At 45.1% G+C, this 18946-nt stretch overlaps 1 protein-coding gene across 1 annotated transcript; it reads right to left on the reverse strand.

Annotated features, from left to right (window-relative positions):
- Window positions 1-1482: 1482 nt before the first annotated feature.
- Window positions 1483-12472, reverse strand: pudp (pseudouridine 5'-phosphatase). The gene is made up of 4 exons (XM_068756447.1): window positions 12399-12472; window positions 11540-11758; window positions 10348-10577; window positions 1483-2412 (listed from the first exon to the last, which is right to left on the reverse strand). Exons 1-4 carry the CDS (start codon window positions 12466-12468, stop codon window positions 2236-2238), a joined length of 696 nt encoding a protein of 231 aa, XP_068612548.1. The 5' UTR covers window positions 12469-12472; the 3' UTR covers window positions 1483-2235.
- Window positions 12473-18946: the final 6474 nt, after the last annotated feature.

Raw genomic sequence — 18946 nt, forward strand, 5'->3', positions numbered from 1 at the left:
GGAGAATATAAAACGGCATCCAGCAGAACGACTTCCTGTGGATATTGGCGTTCGCCTGCGCTCTACCCTTCTTGGCGAGGGCAGCCCTCGTCTGTGGTTTTGGAAATATGCAGACTTGAGACTTTTTATTTCTTGGTATCAAGGAATTATAAAGTCTATTCAAAGTTCTGCTACCTTGCACATAGTAGAGTTATTTGTTGGGTCCAAGTCTTTGAATGACGAGAAGGCCTTTCTCAATATTAGTAGCGCAAAGCCGTCGGCATGTGCAAGAGTTACAAACTCGGGGGATTGAGAAATCAATTAAAAGACGTCGCTCGCCGATCCAGACGATAACGCAAAGGCTTTTGTAAACTTAATCCCTCATTTCCTTCAGTAAGGCGGGCGATGAGTTTTCTTTCCAAATCCCCAGGAGAAAATAAGTGCTCGCTCAACTCCTGAGAGATTTGACGTTCAATCTTCCGATAGAAAAGGCCTGAAGCAAGACTCGGGGGGGGGGACAGGCTGCTTTCATCAACTGGTGAGCTTTTTGCATCCTTTCTGTCAATTAAGGGACTATTTGGGAGCCACTTAAGACAAAAATAAGGTCATCCATGCAATATCTACCCTTGAGACAGAGAGGACATTTCTTTTTGACTAATGGAAGGTTTGGACAGACCCTTCCATGATGGCAAAGAGCAATTTCCTGCTGGAAAAGCATGATCTGGGAATCGACCAGAGACTCCACAATTAAGGGGAAAGATCAGCAAGCCGGATTTCAATTCCAAAGAAAGCCGCGTGGAGAAAGGCGTCAATTTACCGCTGCCAAACAGACGCTGTGACTTCGGTACGTGTTCCATGGCAACAAAACCCGACACCGCACCTCAAAATCCAAAGGTTCAGCCTTGGATTCCTCAAGTATGGCGACGCAAGATCGCAGGAGCATTGTGTGCGTTTTGTGCGGCCATCATCAAGCTTCGCGGCAGCGCTCGGAGGCTTTCTCAATAAAGCAGGAAAATATAAAGAGGAAGTGCCATCCATTCCAAATGCGAGATCTTTTCATCCAGAACTGTGCTGCGTTTCTCACACATTTGTTTGAATCTGAGTTAGTCCCTTTAATCCATCCACCTGACAGGTGCACATGTACACATGCCGATTATTACACGTGTGTGTGTGTGTGTGTGTGTGTGTCGGGATGTTCACGATGAAAGCCCGCTTTAAAACAAGCGGTTTCGCCACACAGCGGAATGAGAACAGACGCTGCGTATTTGTCCACAAGTCGTCCCCCTCATAGGCAAAACGTGCTACAGGAATAAAGCGGACTCCGAGTCTGTCCTCTCAAGGAAGACGATTGTGAATCAAGGAAACGCCGAAAAACTGTGGGGTCCGGGGTAGGTGGCTCACTGTGTGTAACGGATGCAACGAGAGGAGATCTGGACCATGAACTCTTTGGAATAGACAATAGATTCTGAATCAAATCAGGACACAGCAGTGAAATAAGCCGATTTAGTCCGTGAGAGACGTGTGTAAAGTTTGACTCGCGTAGTTTACGAGTTACGCGCCCTAAACAAAGCGATTATGCACAGATGGATGGACGGACATGCTGATGGCTATATATTCTCTGCATCACATGGTCGGGGGGATAAAAATCTGTCAAGCAGTTTTTCTTTATAATCCTGTGAACAGACAGACCGACAGATGGCGGTGAAAACATAACCTCCTTGGTGGAGGTAATAAAGACACACAAAAACAACCACCGGTACTTAATTTAATGTCTTGACTCACCCTGAATAACCTGAACCCTTTTTTATTAGTTGTTTCTACTTATCTATTTAACCCTCATACTTTTTTTCTACTTTACCCTAACCCTTATTTTTTCTACTTTACCCTAACCCTTATTTTTCGACTCAACCTTAACCCTTTTTTCTATTCAACCCTAACCCTAGGCCATCCAAACTTTAAATCCTGGTCCCACATTTGTGATGATGTATCTGCACAACTCAACAAACAAGTCAAAGGTAGTTATTTTTTTTTTCATGTGAAACTGTCGGACATTTAAATTATAAAGTGAGTTTCCCCATCACTGATTGAAAAAAACAAATTTAACGGCTGCGATAAAACAAATCAATACTCAGAGATCATTTTCCCCCGCGATGAAATTACAACGGACTATTTTGCTTGACTAACTGTCGCAGCGATCGGTTTCTTGGATTGAGGTTAACGACTGACAGCACACATTGTGGGTTTTGGGTTTCCAGATCAATCAAACGCAGGCAGCCCAAAGAGCCGCGGGTCAAATTCCTCCATGCTCCGGAGCCGCAGCGTGGCCTCCTGGGTAAGGCCCGGGTCCAGGTTGTCGTCGGGAATCATCACTACCTGCATCCCCGCAGCCAGGCCGGCCTTCACGCCGCTGGGAGCGTCTTCGAACACCAAGCACTGAGCAAGGACAGAGGAGACGGAAGCAAAGCGACGTTATCCTATGAGCCTATCAGGGCTCCAGGATGCCACCCCCACCACCGCAGACACAGCGTGAACAATTTGGTATTCCTCAGGGAGAGCCCCGTTTACTGCCAGGTGAATCTGAGAACAACTTCCATCAGCTTTGTTCTCAAGCCGAAGACGGACGACCCGATCCGGGCCGCGATGCACGTGAAGAAGCTGCACGCAATAACTCTTTGGTGACACGTCGTCCAAGGTGAGGCCGGCGATTCGGCTTTCCACGCTTCTGCGTCGGGACACGGCAGCGGCTGTCACTGTAATCTGATTTTAAAAAAACGGCTTTTTTAGTCTAGTTTCTGTCTTATTTGCGTTTTATGTGTTTAACAATGTTATATTGAAACTATCCACGCTGGAGTTAAGGGCGGGACTTCCTGGAGGAACAGATCTCGTTTCCCGATAGGAACCCAACCGGCTAACGGGATAAATAAATGCGGAGAAACTGGAACAATGGCCGACAGATGTTTAAAAATCAACGCGCTTTTTAGAAGAAATAACTATCCCAGGAAGGCAGAGGAAAACAAACATTTTCATTTATCAATGAATCTCCTGCATAATGACTTTTTTCCAGACGGCCCTCGTGGCTGCTGCTGTAAATTAATACGGGCCGAACCTTCACCAGAAGGTTAATCATTTTTCAGTATCCAATAATCGCACCCGGGGGTGGGCTGACGAGACGAGACGAGGGGAGGGGTGGGGCGGGGGTGGGGCGGGGGTGGGGGGAGGCAGACTGAGCTGCAGACGGCAGTGGAGACAGTTGACATAACGCAGCTACTTCATCTGTGTAGGTCTAATAATCCACTTTCCACAACTTGAACTTGGGGTGACCCAATCATCCGCTTCGGCGCTGTATCGAAAAGGACGACGCCACGTGGATCGATGGCGCCGGCGGATCGCAGATGAGTGACGCCGTGTTCATTCATGCATTCATTTTCTTCCGCTTTTCCGTAGCGCTAACCACTACGCCACCATGCCGCCAATAATACGAGGTGCTCAAAACAGAAAGGAAAAGGTCAGCAGGGGTTTTCTGCTGGTCAAACCTTGAGCTTTGGGCTTTATGGGGATAAAGGATGTGTTAAATCCAATGTAGGAATAAAAGGCATCGTTTGGAACAAAGGAAAATATGCACCAGTTGTTTTTATTCACTGTATGAGGGCGGTATGTAAACAGCATATGTAAATGGTTGTACTTGACTTTCATAGCTGGATCCCAGCAGCGCTGGCTGGTCTTTCCTCTGGGTAGAACGCAGCCCCCCCCCCCCCCCCCCCGCCCCGCTACCGCCTTCAAAAGATGCCACGGAAGATTTACAAGCTGCCCTCAGGCCGCCTTCCAAAACACATGCAAGTCTGATCAGAGCCAACTGGATCGAGACTCAGAGTCGCATCAGGGCTGCTGAGGAGGAGGAAAACGGGTTTGATGGGTGAAGTCGGCGTTCCAAGCGTGTCGATGCCCAACTGGCTCGCTCCCTCATCGGAGTGTCTCGTGAGCATTGCTAAATGTACACTGAATTAATTAAAGTGACATTCTAAGGTGCAGCCATGGACGTGTCTCGCCCCAAAGAAATATAATTGGAATAACTGAGAAAAGTTGGAGATTTGTACAATTTACTGAACACATGAAATGGAAAGGTGGGATTATGAAAATGTAATGTGGGAAATTAGTTTTCTACTTGGCAAAAAGCATTTGTTGTTAAAAGACTTTTCTTTTATATATTTTCATTAAAAAGCCAAGCGTCAGTTTTCTGATTGAGCACTGGGGAATATTAGAGGTGCATTTAAACACATAATATTCTGTGACTTTGGGTTTTCTGTGAAAACCATAAATAAATAGGGGGGGGGGGGGTGGGTGCTAAAATGCTTTGTTTGTCAAAAAGAAAGAAAAAAGTCTGATACACTAAATGTTGAGCTTTGCTGGAAACAGATTTTAGACACGGTGAGAATTCTTGGACCAATTGTCACATTGCGAGCGACGTTTAACCATTTACTGCACATCTTTAGTTTATATATCACTGATCCACATCAACCTTCCTGAGTGCATTTTAGAGCGCAGGGAAGTACATTTTCTACATATTAACAGTACCCAATCATGTACTTTATCAAGTATCATTATGCGAGATTTAAATTGCCTCAAATGGCTGTTCCACATTTATCTTTTTATTTTTTTTTACACATGGGGGCGCAAGGGGACAGAAGCAAGGACATTAAAAACTCGGATGAAGTCCAATTTTCTGCTACTTAATTCAGGCAAAAATGAGGTTATTGTGCCGGGCATTAAACATCTTAGAAACACATTATCTAGCAATAAAGCCACTGTGGATGGGATTAACCTCCGGCGCCATTGTGAGGCACCTGGGAGTTCTGTTTGATCAGGATTAAACTCCAACGTAAAACAAATTACTCGGGTTGCTTTCGCTCACTCGCGAAAAAAAAAACATATTCTTGGTACTTCTATCTGGGGCCGTTGCAACTTCCTCTGATCCAGAACCACGTGGAGCCATCCTCGAGTCTCAGTCCAGGAAGCAGACACATTTTAGGCTAGCCCTTTACCCTCCCATCTTTCTCTCCTGATCGCAAAGCGCCTCGAGTCTCGGATCTGCTTGTGGTTCCAGGACATCAACGTAGTCTTTGAACAGTTAGCCCGTTGAAACAAACGTCTCTCATCGTGACTAAGAAGTTGGAGCGCCTATATTTAATAAATATAGAAAGAGAATTTCAATTTCTTACTTAGTTTATCTCACGTCTCGGTTGTCATTTATCTGGTGCGCAGGAACGGATTAATTTAGTTTCCATTATTTCTTATGGGAAATATATTTTTGGTTTTCAAACAGTGTTACGGAATGAAATATGCTAGAGAACCGAGGTCCCACTGTACCACTTTTGGAACGAGTCTACGAACAGACGCGTTACTAAAAAGTGTCTGACCTCAGACACGTAACGACAAACCATTACTTTGCAAAAAAGGAAAACTTTTTATCGGACTTGTGTAAAATACATTTTGTGTGTTGATCTGACTAGAGCAGCCCCGTGGACTTCATAATATGAAATTCTAATTGAGCCAAAAATGAATTTCTACAAATCTGATGGCCTCCTTTTGCTTTGCTCGCGTTCAGAAGAGAACCCTGCAGCAGGCTGAGCCAACATGTCGGAACTCGGGGGTGTGTGTGTGTGGGGGGGGGGCATATCTGGATCCAAGTTGAGTGAGTCACACGCTATATAGTGGAGTTTGGAAATCTTCAAAAGAGGGGAATGAGAAAGTCAAATCAGGGGTCTGGGACGGCTTCGGATATCTAAAAAAAAGAAAGAAAAAAGAAAAGCCGCTCCCGTCTTCGTCATGTGACAGCACACACACGCACACACACACACACACACACAGACACGCCTTTCGATAAATTTGTCTCTCTTGGATCTGCTCTATTGACTTTATAGAAACTTTTTTTTTTTAATGACGGGCGAGCAATTTCTATCGTTTCATCAGAATCTCTATCGCCCCTTCACCGGGGGGGGGGGGGGGGCGCACCAATCAAGTGCACTTGGGTAAGTGCACGCCTGCATGAAACTCGAGTGGTCGCATCAAAATCAATGCGTTATTTGACGGGACTAAGAACCAGCCTGGCTTTCTGTTTTCCGCGGTTTCTGCCCGATAATAAATCGACTGTAGGATGGCTGGTGTTTCTCTCTCACCGATAGAAATGTAGTTGTGTGTGTTTTGTACATTTGCATATTGAATATATACACCAGGATCAATATGTATCATCAAATACTTTTTTTTTTTGTTAAATACTTATTTTGTTAGTTTAAACGACTACTGGTTCGTAAAACTGTTGATTTACAATGTATTGTTTGGAGACAGGCCATGAAAATGTTCTGGGATTTTATTTGTGTTGTTGTAATTAAAGTAAACGTATATAAACATAAATAATGACGATATTTGAATCTGCCATGCCCGCAAAAACAATAAAACCGTGAAACAATTACAGCCTCCATTATAACAGTAAATTGTCTGCGTTATCTGCAGCGCGCTTTAAACAATACATCCAATAATATGTAGAACATATGGGACATAACAACAAAGTGATGCCGGAGGGAGCAAGAATGCAACATTTGGAAAATTCATTATGTAACGTCTCAATTCCTGTGACATCAGAGTTCCCTCGGTGTCTGTCTCATGAGCAGGAGGGAAGAAGCGCTAACTGGGGAGCTAATTTTAGCACGATCCACACAATCTGTAGAGCATCTGAAAGGATTTCTTTTTTTTTTTTGCAGCTTCGGGAAAAAGAAAGAAAGAAAGAAGCGTGAATAAAAGAACAAGGAAGCTAATTAAGAGGTTAATACAGGAAGATTAAAGCCGTTTGTACACAGACTTCATGCGATGAAGAGCAGAGAGCATGCTTGTTCTAAATAACGAATAATAGCTAGCAGGGGAAATACTGTAGCAATGACAATAGCCATGCTTTTGTGGGTAAATGTTAAAATGGGAAACGCATCTGATTTAAGAACCTTTTTTTCTGCAAAGAATTGAGCCCTATGAGATGGAAAACTTCTAAACAAAGAGAGTTTTGGTCAATAAAATAAAAAATTACAAATCCAGCAGTCAAAAACAGTTTCATAAAATCTTATGTAAATGTTCAGTGTGGAAATGGTTCAGATCAGTGAGCACTCGACTTTAAAAAAATAAAGTGACCTCACCATTTAGCCATTGCACATTTAACTTTTACCATTTAAAATATGATTCAAATCTATGGCCTGGTGTGTATTTGATGAATGCAGGTAACGGGTGATTACTTTAAGCTTTCGGAGCGCTAATGGGACAATTAAACACTCGGATGTAAGAGTCCATGTCTTAATTGCACCTTATTTGAATATCAGGACTGTAAAACCTTCCCCAGGTGGAATGCTCTGTGTGATTAATGAATGGGGGGGGGGGGGGGGGCTGCTCCTTCCCCAACGGCGTGAGCATGCACTGGTTCACGTTCATGTTTCATTCATCTTATTCAACCTGCCGAGCTCATTTAGGTTATAACTCCCCCCCCCCCCCCCCCCGACCAGCCAAACTATGGAAAAAGCGCGACTTGTAGTCCGGCGTCTGGATGCCAGTAACAACTGATGGGTGGATCCGCTCCGTGTCACGGCTCTGAGGGAAAGCATAATAGTGACCCGCTGCAGAACAGCGATCCACACCAGGTCTGCTAATAAGATGTTGTCTTGTAGCAGGAGGTGACGCCGACAGAAACAGGCAGATTGTGCTCGTTTCACCCTGTCCCCCGCCTGGCAGGTAACGCCAGCCAGCTGTCTTTAGAGCCTGGCCTCGTGTCTCCTCGGTGGTTTACTCGTGATTAGTGTGCGCACGGCCAATCTTTAAGCGGGCGGTGTAGACGCACGGTTCTTTGGGTACCGATGGATAATAGGCGTCGAGACACAACCTGAAAGCAAACCTTTCCGCTACCATATGGGAGCTAAAAGCAAGTTTAGATCAGGACAGAGAGACCCGACAACTGGATGCGTGTTATTACCACCCGGCAGCTTCTTCTGTTTACTTCTTCCTCCCTCCAGCTTCGCCTCTGTCTGCCCCCCCCTCTGTCTCATGTCGCTGCCGTTCATCCCTCCGCCCCTCCTCTGACACGGACTGGGAGCCAGGGAGTGGCGCATCATCATTCGTTATTCCACTGAACACTCTGTCGATTCCCCCTCTGAGCCCGAGTTTCATATCTCATCAAGAAAAATGCCAGCTTCTACTGAGGCTTGCTTCAGATTAAAAAAAAAAAATCAGGTGTGTGAGCAGAGAAAAACCTTTTAAGTGAGGGGAGACGAATACTGAGAGCCTATTGAAGCGAATGCCTAAAATCTTCCTGTTAAAATGCATCATACATACAAATGGGAACGTTATAAAGGATTTATTTTAGACATCACCAAAGGTAAAATGAGATATACGGTCCCGCCTGCCTTCTCGTTAAAGTTAAGGTTCATGACATCAGCGATGGCGGCCCTGCAGAATGATGAACATCCGGCGTTACCGTCACCGGCGCAGAGGGGCGACCCCTCCCGAGACCGTCCCTGGACGCCGGGAGCAGAGCCACGCATGTTCCGCTTCCGGACACCTCTTTAAATAAAGTGATTGTGTGAAAAATGAAAATAAATATTTGGTGAATTCTTTTTACTGGCGCCTCGGGGCCGCTTTACTCCACACACATTCAGCGAATTTGGAGTGCGAGTTTATCGACGAACACAGAACATTAATTAACGGCAGGTCCTGTCAGTTTATTGGGAGATTTCAATAAGTAATGAGGTTAATGTAGCGTACCTCATGCATAAATGGCACAGAGTGCCGAGGAGTTATCGTCTCTGGCGCCTGTGGGCTGCTGCACGTAATGGAATAAAAAAAAAAATCCCTCCTCTTTCTTTGTGTTATTTTATCCACCTGCAAAATTGCACCAAAAAACACAGATTTTCTCGAGGGTGAAATATTCTCCGCCAGTTTTTCCCTCGCAACCGTTTGCATCTTTATAATGCACATATAATAAACTACCGAGTCACGCACCAAACAATCCACTGCAGATTGGTTTTCATTATAAGAATAATGCCTATTTTAGTCAGATAGGTCAGGTCACAGTCGCAGTCGCTATCTTACACCGAGGTATTTCAGACCGACTCAACGCAGCAAAACGCTTCCAGAGCGCCTCAAAACGCACCTTAAAGCTCCCCTCGCTAAACAGACATGAAAGACACGCCGTTTGACACGCTGCTGAAACGTGCTGCCGCGTCTCCTCCGCGTGCCGCTGCGCTTGTTCTCAATGAGAGTGCATCTAAGCTCTGGAGGAGAATACGAATCCGTCATTATTATTATGCAGACTGTAAAACACCCTCGGAGGGTCGCGCGCAACGTTTCACGGAGCTGACGCCTCGGAACGGATACACAACACTAATCAGCAGCTCGTCTGAGCTTCGGCACACACAGACGGCCAAGAAATTAGAAGTCAGCCCTCCTCGTCACCCCAGATTAACATGCTGCAATGTGAAATGCAAAATATAGCCTTAAATGCTAGGCTAATATAGCTAACATCACGAAGGCTGAAGGTACAGATATAGCATTCAACCATCTTCTGGACCGCTTTGCCGGTTACTGGGGCGCGGGAGTGGGATTCGAACCTGCGGCCGTCCTGCTGTGAGGCAAAAGCACTGACCACTGCACCACCGTGCTGAACATCTTGAAAGATTGAAATGGTCACCGCGTTCAGGGAATACCGGACTAAAGAAAACGTAACATAGTACCCGTTATCTATTTATTAAATCAAGAGGCAATTCTAAATCAAATTTGTATCCAATAAGAAGAAGATAAGCATCCCCCCCCCCTCAGCATGGGATTTAAGACGATTAAATGTGACAGATCAAGAATGAAAGAGGAAATGATCAGAACCAATCAGAAAGACACCTTTCACAAATCATTTGCAAGACGCCATGTAGTCAAATTCAGGATGAATAACTCGCAGCTGCAAAAAAACAGGAGGATTTATTGAACAGATCTAACTGTCATCATTAGCGCCGAAGCTAACAGGAAGCACGCGAGTCGCTACTGCCGTTGGAATTCTCTCCCCGGCCCACCGGCGGGCTCAGAGTCTGACTTTTACTCGAAGGCTTTCCTGTTTTAGTCTTGTTCACTAGTTTTACAGTAATTTCATCGAGCGGTTTAATGCTGGTCTCAAGGCGCTCGAGATTCACGAGGCGCGTCAGGTTTTCAGGAACATTTCATAAATCAAGAGTGAATTTGTTTTCTTCTAATTGAACTGTCTCCACCAAATCGGCCTCTCTCTCTCTCTCTCTCTCTCTCTCGCACACAGATTTTCCACCGACGCCAAATGCACCTGGTTTCTGCAGTACTGACCTTCTCTGGGGGCGCCGGGAGACTGAATCTGCCGGCACAAACCAGGAAGATGTCAGGCTGGGGTTTGCTCCTCCCGACCTCGGCGTCGTCGCCCATGACGACGTGGTCGAAGCGACCGAAGAAGTCTCCGTGACGGCTCGTTTTCAATCGGAACGTCTCGCCGGCCGAACTGGTGGCCACGGCGATGGGGACGTCGTGCCGCTGCAGGTGAAGCACCAGCTTCTCCACACCTAGCGACAGACACGTTCCACGTTTACGACAGTACAACCCACTGAGAAGAGTAATACTGCAATACTCTAATGGGAATACTGATGATGCGAAGGATCCAGATAAAACTTGCTGCCTGCTCAACCCTTCATCAAGAGGATGAGTGAGGAGGAGTTGCAGGTGCAAGTTCTCCTACCAGGATGGGACACATGGGCTCCTTGGGGGGCGAGCTCCATTACAGATTTATTTAGAATATTTGTCTGGACACAAATTCCATCAACAAGTGGGAAAATCTGCCTTGACATAATTTGTTGCTCTCAGATTCCTTTTCTATGAGCTAGAAAGCAGGGGAACAAGACCTGCCCAATTTGATACAGACCGATTTGTGGTTTCTATGGTGATAAATATTGATCAAATCAAACGGTGAATTGTAAATCAAAGGCTGCACTGTCGGTCGGTGCAACCGAACCGCTGCAATCCGCACCAAAAAGCGTCCTTTAGGTCCCTTAACGGGCTTCTGGAATCTTCAGCTCCTGAAATGTGACAGAGCGTTGGATCTAAATGTTCCACGCGGCAACGTGGAAGGTCACACGAAAGTCAGAATCTCTTTCCAGGTCAGCTGATCCTGCATACAAGCTGCAGGAAGTCCACCGTGCACACACCGTGCACGACGGTACAGTGGAGCAGCAACAGGATGTCGGCGCCTCAGCTGTTTAATGCCAGCTGATCATCTATTCGCTACGATTTAACGTCTCTGGCTGCACAAGCAGCGTTTGGATGAACAACAAACAATGAAATAAACCGAAGCCCGTCACAGAGCTGCTCTCAACCCGCCGTTATTCCTGAGCTTTTACAGAAAGCAGCACTCCTTAACTGCAGTTGTAGTACTCATTGTAGAGATAAAAGCAATACACTTGTTGGCACGCCTCCATTCCGGCGTGGAACACGCCGCTGAATGTCGGATGATTTGACGGTTTCGGGTTACCTGGCAGGAGTTTTGCGCTGGGAAAGGTCCTTTCTTGGATTCGCCTGGTTTCAGCCAGAAGTTCCTCGGCCTTCATGGGGAGCTCCAAAGTGTCCCGGATCATTTGGCAAGCCTCCAGAGCGTTTCTCCCCATCACCGAGGACTTAACAGCCCACGTGTACTGCTTCCCGTGGGGGGTGCACACTTCCTGGAAGGAGTCTGTGTACAGCCGCTCGGTGTCTAAAATGAGAAAATATTATCAATGGGGGGGGGGGGGGGGGGGGGTTGGAACACATTTTACAGTCAATATACATATACATGTATGAAGAATACATATAAATACACCGGAACGAAAATAATTACAGCAACATAAACAATCAACAATCTACTTAATAATACAACATAAGATAACATCCAGCAACTAACATATAAATACTCTACTTAGTATAAATACCAGGTCATTAAACATGAGAAAGGTTATTAAATACTATAAAGAAAATGTATGCTTTAAAAGAGCTTTTAAAATTAGAACAGTAGCCTGATGCATTTTTAAACTGAGTTTAACGTTGTAACGCGAACTTTGCCCCAGTTAAATCAGTGGTAAATTAATTTATTACTCTTTTAGACTAATGCCGAATTCATCCCAACAACATGAAGGGTTAAAAACATGTCGAGTGGGGTTTGACGTGAGGCGGTATTCCAGTTCTAAGCAAAGGAAACGTTAACTCGTAGTTACGAGAACGGAGCTCGTCTCTTGTCGCCATTCACGACCGCGTCGCTTGACCGAACGCGACCCTGCGCCGAAGGAGCTTCCGCATTGGCGGGATCTCGTGTATAATACACGCATAAATCAGCGGAAGAACACAGTAATTATCCAGACCTAGGAGTAAACCGTCCATGTCAAAAATCACATGGCTCACAGGTTTGTAGGAGCAGCTGGCCGCAGACATCTTCAGTTCCGTGTCGGAAATGACGTAGGACGCGAGAAGAAGTATGAAAAAATAGACGACGTAAGAGCCCTACGCTGCTTGTAAAATATATATGTTTTATTAAAAAAAAAAAAAACTGTCTAAAATAAACTGTTCTAATCTGCTATAAAAAATGTTCTGATTGAATTAAATAGAAGTTTGGTCTGAATGCAATTACTGTAGTTCTCAGGTTTGTGATCACGTGCTACGGCGTGACGTCATCTGTCATATTCTGATTTCCTCCATAACACGTGATGACCCAGATCATCGTTAAAAAAAAACACATTTAAATTGTTTTTGGCATCTTTATACGCAAATCATGAAAAGTAAAAGTGAATTGGAGCTGATTTGTAAATGCTTTGTGAATCTGTAAATGGGGTTTTCAATGTTAAAATGTATAATATTTCTTTTCCTGACCTCATTCTGGACCCAGAAGACATTTTTCATGATAGTTCCTATCGGACCCCTTTATGACTGTGATTTTTAGTGAGTGATTTTTTGATAAAGCCTCCATTATTAGTAAATGGGAAAATCTCTCTTTTTGTATCCAGGCTGGTATCTGGTTCACTCTCAAAATCTAATGAGATCTAAGTTAGACCAAGACCCATCTTTTTCTTCAAGATGCATCCAGCAGCTTGTCTGTAATCCTGCTAACAAACCGCCAAACAGACAAATTGACATAAATATAACCTCCTTGCCTCAAACCGCAGTCAAATGTTCAGTCGAGCAATTAAAGCTGCGCAAATATAAATAATTAAAATAGGTAGGCAATGTTTTCACGGTCTTGCAGACTAAAGAATAAAGAGAGGATCATGAAGACGACTTCGAACCGTTTAGATTAGATGTTTTTTGGGTACCAAATCAGGTATATTTTGTGTACAAGTGCTAGAAGTTGAGTTAAAAAAAATAGAAAGGAAGCAAGATTTCATATTACCTCAAAAGATCCCAACGAACAAATGGTTTTTACCAACAAACGGAAAAGGGCTTGAAGGACATGGACGTTTCTGTTTCTCAGAATAATTGGGAGCTCCAAGTAAAGCGTTTGTCTTGTTAGCATGAAACGACATGTCCGGGGAGTGAGAGAACCCTCTGACCTGGACAATCTAATGAGTGTATGGATTTCAGCTTCAATTAGGCGGAGGCAAGAGTGAACCGTAAGCCTTCGGTCCCATCGAGTGTGCTTCGGGCCAAATTGTGTCGTTTAGGGAATTACTCAGACCGACAAGAGAGCTTTGGACAACAAATAAGAGCAAGAACCCCCCCAAAAAAATAAAGTTGCATTTCTCTACGACACATTTGCTTTGTGCGAGACAGAGTAAGTTGAGTGTTTTTTTATTTTTGATCCAGCAGCGAGTGTAAGGGGAAGCAGCGGTTCAGAAGAGTAAGGGTGGAAAGCTTTCAGTTCCGCAAATCAATGCAGCAACAACAGAAAAGATGACAGTCGAGAAGAAGTAGCGGTGGATTGCTATGAAGCTGGCCTGGAGCAACGCTTTGCTGTCTGACTGAAACGGTGTCTGTAGATATAAATAGTGGAGTGGTAAAATCACAGCACGAAACACTCCGTTAGAAACGCCGCCATGATTGAAATGGAGGATTCTTACATTCCAAGTTTTTAATGTTTGCGGCCTAATTATTAAGAAACTTTCAATAACCTAAATCTCTGAAATTATAATACTAATGTTAATAATCCGTTCCCTTCCGCCCTGTAGAATGTATAATGTGCGTAAATGGCACAGGCATCCGTCACGTTTTGTCGTTTGAGTGGCCTGTTGCCCGAGATAAGTGCAGAAATGTAAATGTAATACATTTACCAATAAACCTGTGAATAAATAAGAGAAGCTTCTTTGCATCTTTAGATTATGCACTTGTCATTTTGAGCAGAGACCATGTTTGCCGATATTTTGAACATGAGAAGTTGAGCCTAAAACTCCAAAGAACAACATGAACATTTAGCTGCAGCGGGACTATTTGAAGAGGCCTGAATAAACAGAACGCAAACGTGCGTAAACAGTTACGTAATACAAATACAGAATAAAGCAAAGTGCACACTAAAATCCTCCCCATTTTCCATTTACTGCATTGGACAAAATTACCCAGAAGGAGGCTGCAAGCGGGAGGTGGAAGGCAGGAGGTGCTTATGAAGTGGCTTCCCTTCACTGATACTAATCATCATTTATAGGAATCTCCACTTTTAAGTAGAAGGTTGATCACAGGAAGGCTGAATGCACGTGAAGCGCTTTGATATTTTGTTCAGAAATAGAAAGAATCAGATTTTAAATACCGTGTATTTGGAGTAGCTGGAGTTCCAAGCTGTCTTAGCTTCGCTCTGATCTTGGCGTTCCATCCTCTCTCAGTCATTTGCCCACTTGTGCAGCTTTGCTGAGATTGTCCGGAGGCCAGCAGCAACTTAATCCACGTAATCCAATCACTGCATTTTTTTTCTCTCCTCCCTTTTTTCTATGTAGATTAGTGTATTTTTATATGTAGTACAAGCTTAAGCAGTAAATCTGAATTGGGAAATAAAACAAGAGAGATAAATCAGAAGATTACGTCTGTCCTGGTCCAACGCCACGGTGATAAACAGAGCCCGTGTGTTGCCGGGGACGCTACGTCTAGAATCAGAACTGACGATCGCAGCTATGACAGAAAATAATCGGCCTGGAAAAGCAAAAGAATCCCACGCCCAGTGGGAGACGTGTTTGTTACCTTTATTAATTTAGAGTTGAGAAAAGGGGGGGGGGGGAGCAGCATCCTCAAATGCTTTGAAAAACAAGGCCCATTATCTGCCATCCTGTTGCGTCGGCGTCTGTCAGCAGCAAGAAAGGATCACCGGCGCCTCGCATTAGCAGTCCGCTGCACCTCAGGAGCATCTTCTTCCCGCTCGATATGGCGTTTGATTTATGCTGCCGTCGCAGCCGATGTGCAGTGACCCCCCCCAGAGCAGTCCAATAAAAAATTCTGATCTACACGGGACGTGCTGCAGACCTTATTTACAGAACACATTCTGCCTTCTGTTTGCTTTCTGCTTGGAAAGCGGCGCACGCTGTGCTTTTCAGGCCAAACTGTGGAAAAGCTGGGAATAATGCACGACCCGACTGAGGGAGACTATCAAAAGCCAGGCGGCGGCGGCGGCGGCGGCGGCAGCGGCACATTGTTTGGTGCTGCAGCGAAGCAAAGAGAAGCAAAGGAAGTCTTTCTGTCGTTTTATCAGCATCTAGAATCGATGGATTCCTCGTAGCAACACGGTGGCATTGTTCTAGTTTTAGCTGTGAACGGATAAAAGACGGTGGTTTAACATTGATTGGACCGACTTTGTTTTCTATTTCTAATCTTTATAAGAAGTAATCTGCGCCCTCACGTTAAGTCACGGATGGGATGAGGATAATAAAGCATATTTACTCGACCGAGATGTCCCGTCTGGAAGCTCACGAGCACCAAACGATTGGGGTCGTGAGTTCTGACATCCAGAGGAGATCCCTGTAGTTGTGAGGGAGAAAACGTGCACCTATCCCAGAACATCACCGTGGATACGGTGAATGCCAGCTCAGGCTTTTAGCAGTGGAACATCTCCAGTAAATGTTGCCTGGTGACGGCTCGGCCTTGTGCTCCACATTGGGACGAGACGTCGATAGAAAACAGACGAGGTCTTATTTATGCACATTTTAAGGGAATTTAAGGGCGTCTTTTCAGGGAATTCAACCCAACGGGCGCCATCGAATCAGGACTTTGGGAGAACAGATTTTACTTTTATATGTCAAGGTAGAACTTTCCCCCCCATTCGTTCTTTTAAGGCAGTGGTGCAGCCTTTATAGTTAAAAATAACAACAAAAAGTGCCACCTTAATCTTACGGAGTTGGGTGTCTGCGATGAATCCTCCCGAGCACGGAATAAAAGCCTTTACATCTCATTATATACCATGTTTTTTGTGAGCATATAAACAAATGGCAGAAGAATAAGCCATTAAATCAACCACAGAATCAAACAAGGTCGTAATCAAAGGTTATTTATAATGGAGGATTTAAAAATAATAATCTTATAAAATATGCGTTCAATTCAATCACCAAAAATCACAGTGCTAAAGGGGTCTGGATATGAACTATCATGTAAAATGTCTTCTGGATCCGATCCAGAAAGAGGTCAGGAAAAAATATATATTAAATATTAACATTAAAAACCCGATTTATGGATTAAAAAGTCACATCAGAATCACTTTTACTTTTGGTGGGTGGTGTGTAAAGACACCAAGAACAATCTAGAAGCTTCTGATGATGATCCAGATCACCGTGTGGACGGTGTAGATCCAGTTAGGAGGGGAACGAGCTGCTCGGCGGAGGTCTGCGCTCTCTGAGTGCTTTTCTAGTTATTGGCAACATTAGTAGCATAAGACGCATTATGAAAAAATACAATAAAAACGGATTCCAACGTGCTATAATTAAACCCAACGTGACGTCCACATTGCTGAAAAGCCTGAAGTGCAGTTAAAACTTTCCAGAGAAACTGGGCCTCGTGCATAAAAAAAAAATAAAGAATCTTTGCTGAAACTTCGAGAGTTAATAATGAATTTCTTCAAGGTTAAATCTATCAGGAATATTTAGCATTGAGGGCATCAGCTGTTTCAATCACTCGGTGCTAGTCCCATTTCTCAACATTCATTTTGCTGCCGTTTCAAAGAGAAATTAAAATGCTGTCTGAGAATAAGTGTGTGCGTGTGTGTGTGTGTTGCAGCTCATCTCTAATTAGCCCTGTCGGGGTCTGATTTTGCTGCCGGATGATCAAAGGTGAGCTGGAGGGAACAGCCGTAATGTGTGAATCCCCGTTTCGGAGCAGTACAGTCAGACTGGCGTCCGCGGCGAGGCGGGCTGCAGGCAGACACGGACCCGTTCCATCCCACCTTCAGATCTTCCCATTCGCTTTTCATCCGGAGTGCTGTGGAAATTCATCCCGCATGCCTCTCCCTGTGGTCACCTTGTGGAAATCTATCACTTCCAGTGTCACCAAGGGAGTACTGGAGGACAATAGGAATGTGTTCCGGAGAAATCGGAAGGCAGGAGGCGCTCCGGAGTGTTGCCCGCCGGAGCATGTACCATTACAGTCCTTATCCCTTCAGGAATAAGTCGGCGCAATGCGAAGCTTTCTGCACTGCGTTTACTTCACATAAACTGTGTTTTCAACGCAGCCGCATTGGCAGTTTGTGCAATCCATCAACGTGCACGAGTCCGAGCTCGTCTACAACGACGACCTGCGATTCTGGCGCGCGGCTAAAGTTTGGAGCAGCTTAGCCGGCGTTGACGTGACGGCATGTCGGAGATTTGCGGCGCGAGGATCTGTGGCAGCGGCGTTCTTTCCCCGTTACGTTCACCTAAAAGCAACAGTCCCATACTGGTTGGCCTTGGGTTCTGTCCGAGGTTTCTGCCTGTTAAAGGGAAGTTTTTCCTTGCCTCCGTCGCCATAGTGCTTGCTCTTGTGGGTCAAGTTGGGTCTTTCCCTGCTACACCTGTGAAGTGCTTCTTCCCGCCTTGAGGGAGGGAAGCTTAAATCGAGCCCAGCTTTCTCTCCTGCAGCTTCCACGGCGGAGAAGCGGCGCTGCGTTCGAAGAACGTAGGACAAAGCCATCGTACGATTCGGCGTAGTCGGGAGGAAATTGCAGCGCAGAAGTGAAAGAAGCCGCAGAAAGTCATTAAACTCGCTGTAATTAACAGCTGGAGTTGAATTACGGCGCCCCGTATCGCCAGAAGTCTCATTTTCACGGACAGCGGGGAAGCAGGAGAAATATTCCAGATTAGCAAAACAGGGAGAATTAAGAAGCATCGTGGCGTCCAGTGAAACACGGATATATGGATTCAGAGGAAAAGCTTTCCTGGGACATTTTACACAAGGTCCAAACGGGGATGAGATTTATTACAGGACGGCCCACACTTTGCATGCATTACAGAAAAGAAAGTGGATTTCACGGCGATACAGGAAGCCAATCAGGAGGAGCCGTCTGCACACACAGCGCTACGAGGGCCTCGAACTGAACGCGTGTGATGAAGATGTCCTGATTTCCCCTGATGATGATGATGATCGACCCTAAACTGCGCAACCACACGCTGCGGCTCTTTGATTGCTTGGCTTGGATGAAAAGTCAACTCGAGGAACTGAAAACGCATCGTGTGCTTTTGGAACAATCTGAGAAACAGCCGGTTCATCTGCTACCCGAGCAAACCTCCGCCAAGCAGCTCACCCCCCCCCCCCCAGAGCTGGATTCACCCCGTCCATATCATCAAAAGGTTCTACATTCTAAAGAATACTTTACATCCACAACGAAAGACGGTAATAGACGACCAGGCACCTAAAAAGGGGGTTTAACACAAAAATAAAGCTGCCTAAACCAAAAAAACGGAAAAGGAGGACCGGCTGGTTGTCCAGCGAAACAACCGAAAGAAATCACAGCCAAACAAAACAACGATATCAAAAGGGC

This window comes from Brachionichthys hirsutus, chromosome 24 (genome assembly GCF_040956055.1).
Source record: "Brachionichthys hirsutus isolate HB-005 chromosome 24, CSIRO-AGI_Bhir_v1, whole genome shotgun sequence".
Lineage (NCBI taxonomy): Eukaryota > Metazoa > Chordata > Actinopteri > Lophiiformes > Brachionichthyidae > Brachionichthys > Brachionichthys hirsutus.

Excerpts from the sequence above, each read along its gene's own strand:
- pudp (XM_068756447.1), bottom strand. The coding sequence starts at position 12,468 with ATGTCTGCGGCCAGCTGCTCCTACAAACCTGTGAGCCATGTGATTTTT. Across the intron at positions 11,759-12,398 it reads CATGGACGGTTTACTCCTAG|ACACCGAGCGGCTGTACACA; the intron begins GTCTGGATAATT and ends TTCTCATTTTAG. Across the intron at positions 2,413-10,347 it reads TCCCGGCGCCCCCAGAGAAG|TGCTTGGTGTTCGAAGACGC; the intron begins GTCAGTACTGCA and ends GTCCTTGCTCAG.